The 12,473-nt window shown below is 42.6% G+C and overlaps 1 protein-coding gene across 1 annotated transcript in view; it reads right to left on the bottom strand.

Annotated features, from left to right (window-relative positions):
• LOC134345080 (collagen alpha-5(IV) chain-like) overlaps nt 1-12,473 on the bottom strand; it is a 217,380-nt gene that overhangs the window by 43,990 nt on the left and 160,917 nt on the right. The window contains exons 30-33 of the mRNA XM_063045211.1: nt 9,996-10,214; nt 8,888-9,046; nt 2,691-2,858; nt 786-929 (exon numbers count right to left, since the gene is read on the bottom strand). Of these exons, the coding sequence (XP_062901281.1) occupies nt 786-929; nt 2,691-2,858; nt 8,888-9,046; nt 9,996-10,214 (690 nt within the window). The remainder of the gene's footprint in view (nt 1-785; nt 930-2,690; nt 2,859-8,887; nt 9,047-9,995; nt 10,215-12,473) is intronic.

Genomic DNA, 12,473 nt, shown 5'->3' with positions numbered 1-12,473 from the left:
GACTCCTGGATGGATATATGGAGCTTAGCAAAATAGAGGGCTATGGGTAAGCCTCGGTAGTTCTAAGGTAAGGACATATTCGGAACAGTTTTGAGGGCCAAAGGGCCTGTATTGTGCTGTAGGTTTTCTATGTTTCTATGTTTCTAAATCTAGAAATTGTGTCTTGGATTTCAGAGTCTGGATTGTTAAAAGCTAAGGTCCAAGCACTGATCGATGCAGATAAATGAGACCACCACAATGAAGCACACCACCTTCACATTCATTCAAAGAATGCCCTCGAGAACCAAAGCACAGCAGGTGTTTGAGGAATGATCTGAAATGCTGAAGTCATATATAGAGTAATATATTTCTTTCCAAATGGAGATAGAAAGAGAAAGAGCAGAATTTATAAACCACAGACCTCAATGCTTGAAATCCCAAAGGCTATCTTTTCTGTCTAATTCATGAAAGGAAAGGGCTAAAAAAAATATAGCCCCACATAGGATATAGAATCATAGGACCGTACAGCACACAGAAACAGCCCCTTTTGGCCCGGCTCATCCAGGCCAACTGTGAATCTTGTCTATGTTTATCTGCTTTCTCAACACCATGCCCTGCATCATCACTCTTTTTTCTAAGTACCAGTTCAAGCACTTTTTCAGTATGACTTAGGTTTGTAAATTGTTTTAAATGTAGAAATACTGATTCTAATTTACAAATAGAGCATGTTAATGATTCACAAGGAAACATTAAGACCAGATTTACAACTGAAACAACATGTCAGACTAAAATCCAATGTTTAGTACCTTTTATTCCAATAGACCCTTTATTTCCATCTGGGCCATTCATTCCACAGTCTCCATTTGGTCCTTGTGGTCCAGAAGGGCCTGGTTGTCCCCATGGACCTGGTACTCCTGGAAATCCCGCAATGCCTTGGTCACCTTTGCAGCCTAATACATAAAGAGACTCAGATAAATAAACCATCTATAATCAGGTGTGCTGTTACAATAAGTTACTCAGAATATCTTGTCAGCTTGCTACAGACCTATGAGGCAAGTCTCCACATGCCTTTAGTGGATGCTTTGGGAGGATTTAGTATGTATGATTGGGGACTATCATTTACACATTTCAATGAGATTCCCTAATCATACATACTAATTTCTCTTACACATTTCAGAGAGAGAGGAAGATTGGTCAATTTGGTATGTGTGATTAGAAAATTGTCTTGTGTACAAGCATGCAGGAGAAAGAGAAATATGGTAGATTCTGGATTCAAGATTCAAACTTGTTTATTGCAGTTCTTCAGTACACGAGTGTAAAGGAGAATGAAATGGTTGTTACACCAGATCTGATGCAGTATGAAAAACACACAAAAACATAAACAACACAATGAAATAAAATCAAAAGGAAAACACAATAAATATAAAAGCAGTCTGATGAACATAATGTACAGCTGTTATATACATAGATTTGATTGTATCTGCGTAAAGTGACACTAGATGATGTGTATGTAGTGGTGGTGGGGATGGTGGAGTGGAGTAATGGTGGAGGTGTCGAACAGCCTGATGGCTTGGGGGACATAATTATTTTTGTGTCTGTAGTCCTGGCACGAATGCTGAGTAGCCTCTTCCCTAATGGGAGTTGGACTAACAGCCCATAAGAATGATCCTTCATGATATCGCTTGCTTTTTTTCTAGTGCATTTCTGGATATATTTCTGTGTGTATATGTATTTTTTATTTATTGATCACATCTATATCTTTCTGCATGCGATCAACCAATGTGTGTGTGCCTCTGTCTGATGTGTCACCAGGGTAGAATGAGAGAGATTGGGAAATTTGGTGTGTCAGTGTTCATGGGAAAGCGTATATAATTGGAAAATATGGTGTTTGTACAATTGTGAAAAACTGTATTTTCCCTTTGATCCACCATTCAAAAGGGGAAGTGAACATAATTACAGTGAAAGGAAAAGCATTTTGATGCACTCATTTTAAAACCAATATTTATGATTCAAGGTGCAACGTCAATAGCAGGGAGTTATGCCATTCATGTTTTTGAATTATTTAATTTTTAATTTGGCAAATAATTACAGTTAACAACTTGCAAGTTCAATCAAGCTCTCTTTAGTGAATAATGTTTACTGATGGACTGTAGTGAACACTTTAAACGATGTCAAAGACAACTCTGTGTAAAAGAGAATGGTAGAAAATGATTAAGATATGAAGTGACACACATCAAAGTTGCTGGTGAACGCAGCAGGCCAGGCAGCATCTCTAGGAAGAGGTACAGTCGACGTACCTCTCCCCCTCCCCCTCCCACTTTCAAATCTCTTACTAGCTCTTCCTTCAGTTAGTCCTGACGAAGGGTCTCGGCCTGAAACGTCGACTGTACCTCTTCCCAGAGATGCTGCCTGGCCTGCTGCGTTCACCAGCAACTTTGATGTGTGTTGCTTGAATTTCCAGCATCTGCAGAATTCCTCGTGTCTGCGTTTTTAAAGATATGAAGTGAGGCTGTTTGTAGAATGGGGTGACTGATACAGCTGGGTTGTGGCCCTGTAAGAGGCGAAGGAAATGGAACACATGGGATTCACCACCGCTGGTGAGCCGGGTCATCTGAGGTATCAATTCAGAGATCTGGAAGATGAGAAATGTCACAAATCCTTGAAGAAGACGATAAATAATATCACACCGTAGGGAAGCAGTCACAGCCTACCTACTGGACCAAGAGTTCCAGGTCTTCCCTTGATACCTGCAGGACCTGGGTCACCTTGTTGACCAACTGGGCCTCGGGGTCCTGGATTGCCAGGTGTGCCTGGAGGACCTTTCATGTGTGTGGGTCCCAAGCAACCTGGATTTCCCCGAAACCCTTTTATAGAGATACCTGAAACAGGAAAGACATTTATGATTCAGTAGTTTTTGCTACATACATAAGATCATAAGAAACTGGAATAAAGATCATGACAGAGCCGGCCTTGGCCTCAACACCACTTTCTTGCTTTCTCCCCATGCTCTTCAGCTCCCTTGTAGTTTAAGTATCTGTTAATCTTTATCTAGAATACTGTATATTCAATGACACCACTTCCACAGCCCTTTTAGAGAAGATACTCTGCCTCATCTCCAATTAGATAGATAAATACTCTGTTGATCCCAAAGGAAATTACATTGTCACAGTAGCATTACAAGTGCACAGATACAAATATCAGAAGAGAAGTAGAAAGAATAAAAAATTAAAAAAAAATAAGTTACCACAGTCTAACAGAAGGGGGTCATCACTTCCCCGGATAGAGGTTGATTCATTATAGAGCCTAATAGCCGAGGGTAGGAGTGACTTCATATAGCACTCTTTAGAGCAGCACAATTGTCTTTGTCCATTACTAAAATTAGCTCCTCCGTTCAGCTAAGGTGGCACGCAGAGGGTGAGAAACATCGTCCAGAATTGCAAGCATTTTCCGTGGAGTCCTTTGTTCTACCACAGCCTCCAGTGTGCCCAGTTTGACTCCTATAATAGACCCAGCCTTTCTAATCAGTTTATTGAGCCTTTTGGCATCACCCGTGTTGATGCCATCGCCCCAGCAGAGCACCACATAGGAGATGGTATTGGCGACAACAGACTGGTAGAACGTGTGAAGGAGAGGCCTGCATGCTCCAAAGGACCTCAGTCTCCTCAGGAAGTAGAGGCTACTCTGGCCCTTCTTGTACACAGCCTCTGTGTTGGTGCTCCACTCAAGTCTGTCATCCAAGTGCAGCCCCAGGTACCTGTAGGTCCTCACCACATCCAGGTCCTCATCATCAATAGTAACAGGGAGCAGTGCAGGCTTAGTCTTCCTAAAGTCCATCACCATCTCCTTTGTCTTACTGATCTTGAGCTGCAGGTGATTCAGCTTGCACCATTTGTCAAAGTCCTCCACCAAGACCCTGTATTCCTTCTCCCATCCTCCCTTTATACACTGAACTATTGCTGAGTCATTAGAGAATTTCTGCAGATGACAAGTCTGAGAAACATAGGTGATTCCTTTCTCTGGAACTACTAACCATCTGCAAGGTTGGCTACACTGCACTCAGTCTGCCCTCTATCCCCAGGCCCCAGGCCCCAGGCTTTCAATCCAGCAAGTTAGCGACTAGAGGGTCCAGCTGAATACTATCGCACCCATTCAGTTCTTAACTGCCAATCCGAAGGTGATCCATTTTCCTGATGCTATTTCCTGTCAGTTAGCAACACCCTATTCATGCCAATATATTATCCCCAATATCATATACCTGTGGCATCTTAATCCAAATACATCTACTATTTCCCCTCGTTGTTTACTCTGCCAAAGAATTGGAAAACCACTTTCACTTTGGTTAATTGTCCTACAATTTTCTAAAAGCCCTGTCATTTTCTCCTTAAGAATGAAGTGCAGCATTTTCCCAACAACAGATGTTTGGCTACCTGGCCTATACTATGCTGCTTTCTGTTTTTCTTCTTTCATGAATAAAGTCTGCAATGTTCTAATCCCCTGTGACTTCTTCAAAATCACAGGAATTTCGACAGGTCACGAAAAGTGTACTCACTAACTCTACAACCACCTCCTCTAATACCTAGATCAGAAGCCAACAGATCCAGGGGACATGTCAGTCTTTAGCCCTATGGATTTGTCTATGACTTATTCCTGGCAGCAGAGATTATTTTACGTTTCTGCCTTCCTGTAAGCCCTCGATTTGCTATAATCATTACGTTAATAATGTACAAAGCATAATAACCTGGAAATCGTCCCTGAACGGAAACACTGAGGTTCCCCCTTATGTTCCCCTTAAATATTTTGCCTTTCACTATTAACCCATGACCTCTAGTTCTAGTCTCATCCAACCTCAATGGAAAAACCTGCTTGCATTTACCCTATTTATACTCCTCAAAATTTTATATACCTCCATCAAATCTCTCTTCAATCTTCTACATTCTAGGGAATAAACTCCTAACCTATGCAACCTTTCTCTATAACTCAGATCCTCCAGTCCTGCAATATCCCTGTAAATTTTCTCTACACTCTTTCAACCTTATTGATATCTTCTCTATAGATAGGTGATCCAAACTGCAAACAATACTCCAAACTAGGCCTCACCTACACCTTATACAACTTCAAGATAACGTCCCATCTCCTGTACTCAATACATTGATTGATAAAGGCCATATGCCAAAAGCTCTTTTTGCGAACCTACCTGTGACCCCACTTTCAAGGAATTATGGATCTGTATTCCCTGATCCATTTGTTATATCACATCCCTCGATGCCCTGCCACTCACTGTGTTAGTCCATCCCTGGTTGGTCCCCCCAAAGTGCAACACTCACACTTGTCTGCCCTAAATTCCATCTGCCATTTTACCAGCTGGCCCACATTCCGCTGCAAGCTTTGGTAGGCTTCCTTGCTGTCCAGTCTTGGTGTCATCCACAAATTTTCTGATCCAGTTTAACACATTATCATCCAGATCATTGATATAGATGACAAACAACACAGTACCGATACCTGCAGCACATCACTAGTTTCAGGCCTCCAGTCAGAGAGGCAACCATCTACAACCACTCTCTGGCTGCTCCCGCAAAGCCAATGTCCAATCCAATTTACTACCTCATCCTAAAGGCCAGGTGACTGAACTTTCCTCGCCACCCTTTTGTGCGACACCTTGCCAAAGGCTTTGCTAAATTCTAGTAGACAACATCCACTGCCTTGCTTTCATCAACTCTCCTGGTAACTTCCTCAAATAATCAATGATATTGTTTAGACACAATTTACCTTGCACAATGCCATGTTGACTATTCCTAATCAGTCGCTGCCTATTCAAATACTTATATACTTGTATAGTTGCTTGTATAGTCAGGCTCACTGGCCTATAATTTCCTGGCTTATTTTTAGAATCTTTCTTGAACAAAAGAACAACATTAGCTATTCTTCAGTCCTCCAGCACCTCTCTCATTGCTAAGTTTATTTTATAATATCCCTGCTAAGCCACTGAAATTTTGGCACTAGCCTCCCAGGAGGTCTGAGGGAACACCTTGTCAGCTCCTGGGGATTTATCCACCCTAACTTGCCTCAAGACAGCAATCAACCTCCTCCTCTGCTAACTGTATACAGTCTATAACCTCACTGCTGATTTGCCTCAGTTGAATAAACTCTATGTGTCCATCTCCCAAGTAAATATAGATTTAAGATCCACTCCATCTCTTTTGGCTCCATGCATAAATGACCATGCTAATCCACAAAAGCACAAATTTTGTCCTTTGCCATCCTTTTGCTCTTAGGAATATATCTGTAGAGGCCTTTGAGATTCTGCTTCACCTTGTCTGCGAGACCACCCTCAAGTCTTTTTCTAGCCTTCCCGATTTCCTTCTTAAGTGTTCTCTTGTATTCCTTATTCTCCTCAAGTACCTCATTTCTTCCCTCCTGCCTGTGTGTTCTCTGCTATTCACCTCCTTCATCTTACCCAGGGCCTCAATATCTCTTGAAAACCAAGGTTCCCCTAAGCCTATTAACCTTGCCTTTTATTCTGACAGGAGCATACAAACCCTCTGCTCTCAAAATTTCACTTTTGAAAGCCTCCCATTTACCAAGTACGCCTTCGCCAGAAAACAAACTGGCCCAAACCACACTCGCCAGACCCTTTCTGATACCATCAAAATTGGACTTTCTCCAACTTAGAATGTCAACCCAAGGACCAAACCTATTCTTCTCCACAATTATCTTGAAACTAATGGCATAATGATCACTAGATGAAAGGTGTTCCTCTAAACAAACTTCTGTCACCTGCCCTCCCTCATTCCCATCGGCAGTAAATGGAATTATATTTTTCGAAGGCCTAGTCATTTCAGGAACGTAACCTCTGTGAAAGTTAAGGATTTACTGCAAAGTGCAGGGGCAACTTTAAAAATTAAAGAATATTCAGGCGGTTCTTCTTTTTTTCTTCTTTCTTTTCTTTTTTAGGTAGGAGTATATGGGGGGAGGGTGGATATTATCTTTCTATGTTTTCTTTTTGAAAACTTAATAAAAATTGTATTAAAAAAATTAAAGAAAGAGAAAATGGAAGAAATACATACTCAAAATGTGAGGCAGCATACGTGTATGAAGTAAAATAATTGCTAACATTTCAGATTGAAGATCATACTTTGGATTTAAGAACAGGCTGTACATACAGTATGATTCTGTGACATTGCTGGACCCAACAATAGGTGTTTAGCTGAAGACTTACTGCCCTCACCAAGAAATTACCCAACGTGTGACAAAATTACTGTGGGAGTTTGTAAGCAAAACTATCTAATTGAAATGCAGGAATCAATAAAACTAGTATTTACGAAAAAAGTTTAAAAATTAATAGAGAAAGTAAAATAGAAACATGCACCCTGATACTTGAGGGTAGTTGTAGAGGGAACAGGGAACAAGCGTTGCCCGCAGAAGAGTCACAAAATCCCAGGTTCACAGGGGTCCTGCTGAATTTTAATGGCTACGTAGCATGCTTATAGAGTCTTAGAAAAGTGCAGTACAGAAGCAGTTCCTTTGGCCCATCAAGTCCATGCTGAACTGTTGTTCTGCATAATCCCATCGACCCATACCTGGAATACGGCTCTCCATACCCCTCCCATTCACATATTTATCTAAACTTCTCTTAAATGTTGAAATTGATCCTGCATCAACTGTTTCCTTATTTTCATAAACCCACCCTATACCCAGCTTTTTAATCTCTTACAGAGCACTATGGTTCCTGAGATCTTTTTTCTTTTGCTTTTTCATTCCAATCATAGAGTCACACAGCATAGAAACAGGCCATTCAGCCCAATTCATCCATGCTGGTCAAGTTGCCTTCCTGTACTGATCCCATTTGCCCATGATTGGCCCTCATCCCTCCAAAGTTTTCCTATCCCTGCACTTGTGGAGATTAAAAGTTTCTTCACCAGAGAAAGCTGGATGTTGGTTGGGCTGAGGGCGTTCGGTCAATAAGTTCCAGGTGGGTGGTGGGTTTGAGGGTGTGACAGGAATCGAGGGGTGCAGATGTGGAGCAGGTGCTGAGGTAGATCTGCCCCAATCTCAGTGAGTGGTGGGGCAGGCTTGTACATTAAAACTAACCAGAGCTGAGGAATGGAATGAGTGAGAGGGTGTTGGGAAATGAGAAAGATTATAGATTAGAAAGTGGGCTGGGGGAATCAGGCCAGCAATTGAGTGGCAGTGGTCCAGAAGGCTAAATGGCTGGTAAAGCAGAGAGGAAGAGAGGCTGACAGCAACAGAAGATTTGTTTGAGGGGATGGTGTTAGTCAATGCAGGAATTCAGATAGGGACACACTCCTCTTTAACCTCGATGACTTTGTCTCTTTTTTTAATGTTGGGCTTACAGTAATGAGCTTGATTTAAATATCATACAAGTTGTTCCCTAAGGTGGCATGGGACAAAGATTTGAAATGAAGCCATCATCAAAATGAGTTCAGGCAAATGTGGAATCTTTCACTTCCAGCCCCTTGACTCTCTTTGGGTTGCTTTGAGGATGAGGTTAGAAATCTGTGTCTGTCCCCTTAAGGAAAAAGCAAAATACCACAGATGCAGGTAATCTGAAACAAAAAAAAATGCTGCAATTCTCAGCAGGCCAGGCAGATTCTGTGGAGGGAGGTACAACATTCCTGCCTCATGTTAATAACCTTTCACCAGAACCGGGAAAAGTTAGAGATCAAACAATTTTTTGAGAATCAAAAAAAAGTGAGGGAGTGGAGAGGGAACAAAAAGGAAAGGTCTGTGACAGGGTGCAGCCAGAAGTTAAGTGACAAATGAGTTGATGGTGCAGAGAGAAAGGAGGTAAGCTATTAATGAGCAACAGGTTAGTCTGGAGGAAGTAGCTCCTGATGTAAGTCAGCTTCTGTGCATGCAGTTAGGCCTCAAAATTTAAAATACCCTTCACCTTGAGGGCCACTGGTACCGGGCTGGCCAGGAGGCCCAACTGGACCTGGCTCCCCATTCACCTGGTCACCCGGTGGGCCACGTTCCCCTGGAAACCCACTCGGGCCCATATTGCCTTTGACTCCTTTGAGTCCTGGGAATCCCGGGGCTCCATGTTGTCCTGAAAATAACAGAAGCAAGTAACTTAGAACAGAAACTAGGTATGCAATGTAATCTGAACTGCAACGTGGAAACCACAAAGTGGAAACATTTAGTGCATTCATTAGGATGTTATTTTGCTACAGTTTTAAATTGTTTTAAAACATATGTCTCCCACAGAGAATTTCATAAAGTCACCACAGGCTTACATACACTTATCATTATATTTTCATAAAGTAATGTATAAACAAATTCCTCAAAGCTTTGAAAGAAGCTTGAAAATCTATTTTAACAAAATGAACAGCACAACATCAATGTGTTAGTAACTTTGTTAGAATAATCTACGTAGGAATTCATTGTAACTGCAATATCAAAGTGCTAAAATGACAGCACGAAGGAAGTTCAATCCATTCTTGCTCTGTGCAGAAAACTGGGGCCGCAGTCTCAGTTCTGAATGTAATTAACTGCACCGGCTGAACAGAAAAGGGAAAGGGACAATAGAGACTGCAAAATGTTACAGAAAGCCAATATAACCAATAAAAGGGGTCAGAAGATTTGAAACTGGCCAGTACATTTCAAATGTTTCCATTTTCCTAAGGAAATGGTAAGACAGTCAACCCAAGAAAAAAGCCAAGCAAATGGAAGTGTAATTAGACCTTGATTCCAGCCTTGAAATCAAACAGATGAACAAGAAGATTGGTCAAGTTTCCTCGTGTCCATTTTCCCTCTTTCTCTCCGTAGCCTGGGCTACAGAATATAGATTAACAGCAGGACTTAGCGGGAGAAAAGTATGCTTTTAGATTTTATATTGCTCTATTGAATGAATAAATGTACAAAGCTGAAGTAGAGTTTTCTGTAAACAGCCGGTTTGACTCAGAACCGGATTTAATACTTGAATTAGTATCAAAAAATATGCATATTGACCAATAACTCTTCAGCCAAAGGGCAGCTTACAAACTGTTAGAAGTTACCTCGTGTTCCTGGGGATCCAGGATCTCCAGGCCTTCCTCTCGCACCCATTGAGCCATCCCGTCCAACTTGTCCAGGGGGTCCTAAAGGACCTTCAGTTGAATCACCAGGTGGGCCTTCTTCTCCTGGAGGACCTTGAACTCCTGGAGAGCCTGGGACTCCATCCACACAGGGTCCAGGGGGTCCAGGAGGACCTGGGTTACCGTCGGGTCCTTGAACGCCTGAGAGTAAGCATGAAGCTGCATGTAATCTAGCTTGTTGCAATCGACAGTGATCAGGCAAAGAAATGAAGCTAAGAGGAAACATGGCCACAGGACTAATGTAATACCATTTGTCAAATCACTTTTGTACTCAACTGTGCACTAATCACTGCCTTCCCCGTGTCTTGCTACTCCCCCCACCCCCACAGATACTGACATATTCACCATTGCAGCAGTATTTTGTACCAGATGTCCTTTATGTCAACCTTATCACATGAGCCTACAAATTGGAGTAATGTGGTCAATGCTTAAGTGTGCTCTGAGAGAATGTAAGAATTTTTCTGTTCAGGGGTTGCCTTACTGACAACCCCCACGGCTTGTTAACATTCTGCTCAACAATACTTCTTCACCTTGGGAAGAGAAACAACAAGATCATTCCCAGATTTACAAAGAAGGAATGCAAAATAGAGAAGCAGAATGAGACACCACACCTGGGACAGAGTGGGTTCATTCAGGAAAAGCAGAGGGAGACTGTGACAATCTACACAAAGATCAGATCCAGTTCATGCCAATAATGACCACAGTAAAACTGATTCAGGGAGGCAAGGGGGAGAAAAAGTGACAGTGAATAAGTGTACGAGAATAATAGAGCGAGCTTGAGAGAGCTAACTGTAGTTGGCATTCTTGCCCTATTAGAAATCAAATAATTTAGAGCAAGTAAAGATTCAAAACTGCAGCACTCCTCTGAATGGCTAAGGAATACATCACCAAGAATATTTAAACTTTGACCAGTAACAGTCCATGGAAGCAACATTGTACATTAAAGACATGATGTTCTGCCCTGGGTGTCAGACATGGGTCTTTCAGGAGATTTCTGGCCTCCCCGATGGGCGCATCTGCACCAGTGCATCGAGCTGCAGCTCCTTAAAGACCGTATTAGGGAACTGGAGCTGCAGCTCGATGACCTTCGGCTTGTCCGGGAAATGAAGAGGTGACAGACTGGAGCTATAGGGAGGTAGTTGTCCCAAGGCTACAGGAGACAGATAAATGGTTGACTTTCAGGAGAGAGAAGGGGAATGCGAGATAGTAGAGAGCATCCCTGTGGCTGTCTCACTCACCAATAAGTACTCCACTTTGAGTACTGTTGGGTGAGGCGGGGGTCCTGCCTGGGGGAAGCAACAGCGGCCGTGCCTCTGGCACTGAGTCTGGCTCTGTGGCTTAGAGGGTAGGGAACTGAAGAGAATGGCAGCAATAATTGGGGACCCTGTAGTCTGGGGGACAGATGGGTGATTCTGTGGACACGAAAAGGAAACACAAATGGTAGGTTGCCTCGCAATTACCAGGGTCCAAGATGTTTCTGCACACGTCCACAATATGCTGAAAAGGGAGGGTGAGCAGCCAGAAGTCATGGTACATATTGGTACCAACAACATAGGTAGGAAAAGGGAGGAGGTCCTGGAAGAAGAATGCAGGGAGTGAGGAAGAAGACTGAGAAGCAGGAGCTCAAAGGTAGTGATCTTGAGATTGTTGCCTGTGCCCCATGACCATGAGGATAGAAACAGAATGAGGAGGCAAGTAAAAGCGTGGCTGAAGAACTGGAGCAGGGGGCAGGGATTGAGATTTCTGGATAATTGGGCCCCTTTCTGGGGCAGGTGGGGCCTGTACGAAAGGGACGGATTGCACTTGAATCCAAGGGAGACTAATATCCTTGTGGACAGATTTAGTAGAGCTGTTGGGAGTGGTTTAAACTAATATGGCAGGGCGATGGGAACCAGGATGAGAGAGCTGAGGATGAGCCAGCAGGTTTAGAAGTAGAAGATGCATGTAATTTGAATGTAAGGAAGGACAAGCCAATGATTGGGTACAAATGCAGACAGTGGAAAGGGTTAAATTGTACCAGAGGCAGAGTTCAAAAGGGTGAAGCGTGCAGGGCTGGAGGTGCTGATTTTAAATGCACTCAGCATTCAGAATAATGTGGACAAACTTGTGGTGCAATTAGAGATTGGTCAATATGACATTGTGGGCATCGTGGCCGAAAGAACATCACAGTTGAGAGCTTTACATCAAACGATATACTTTCTACCAAAAGGACAGGCAGGAAGGCATAGGCAGTGGTGTGGTTCTGTTGGTAAAACGTGGAATTAAATCTTTACAAGGAGGTGACATAGGGTCAGAGAATGTTGAATCTTTGTGGGTGGAGTTAAGAAATTGCAAGGGTAAAAAACTATTATGAAAATCATATATAGGCCTACAAATAGTAGCCAAGATACGGAGTTGAGA

This window comes from Mobula hypostoma, chromosome 4 (genome assembly GCF_963921235.1).
Source record: "Mobula hypostoma chromosome 4, sMobHyp1.1, whole genome shotgun sequence".
Lineage (NCBI taxonomy): Eukaryota > Metazoa > Chordata > Chondrichthyes > Myliobatiformes > Myliobatidae > Mobula > Mobula hypostoma.
The sequence above is the reverse complement of the archived record's forward strand: the minus strand, read 5'-3'. Positions and strand labels throughout refer to the sequence as shown.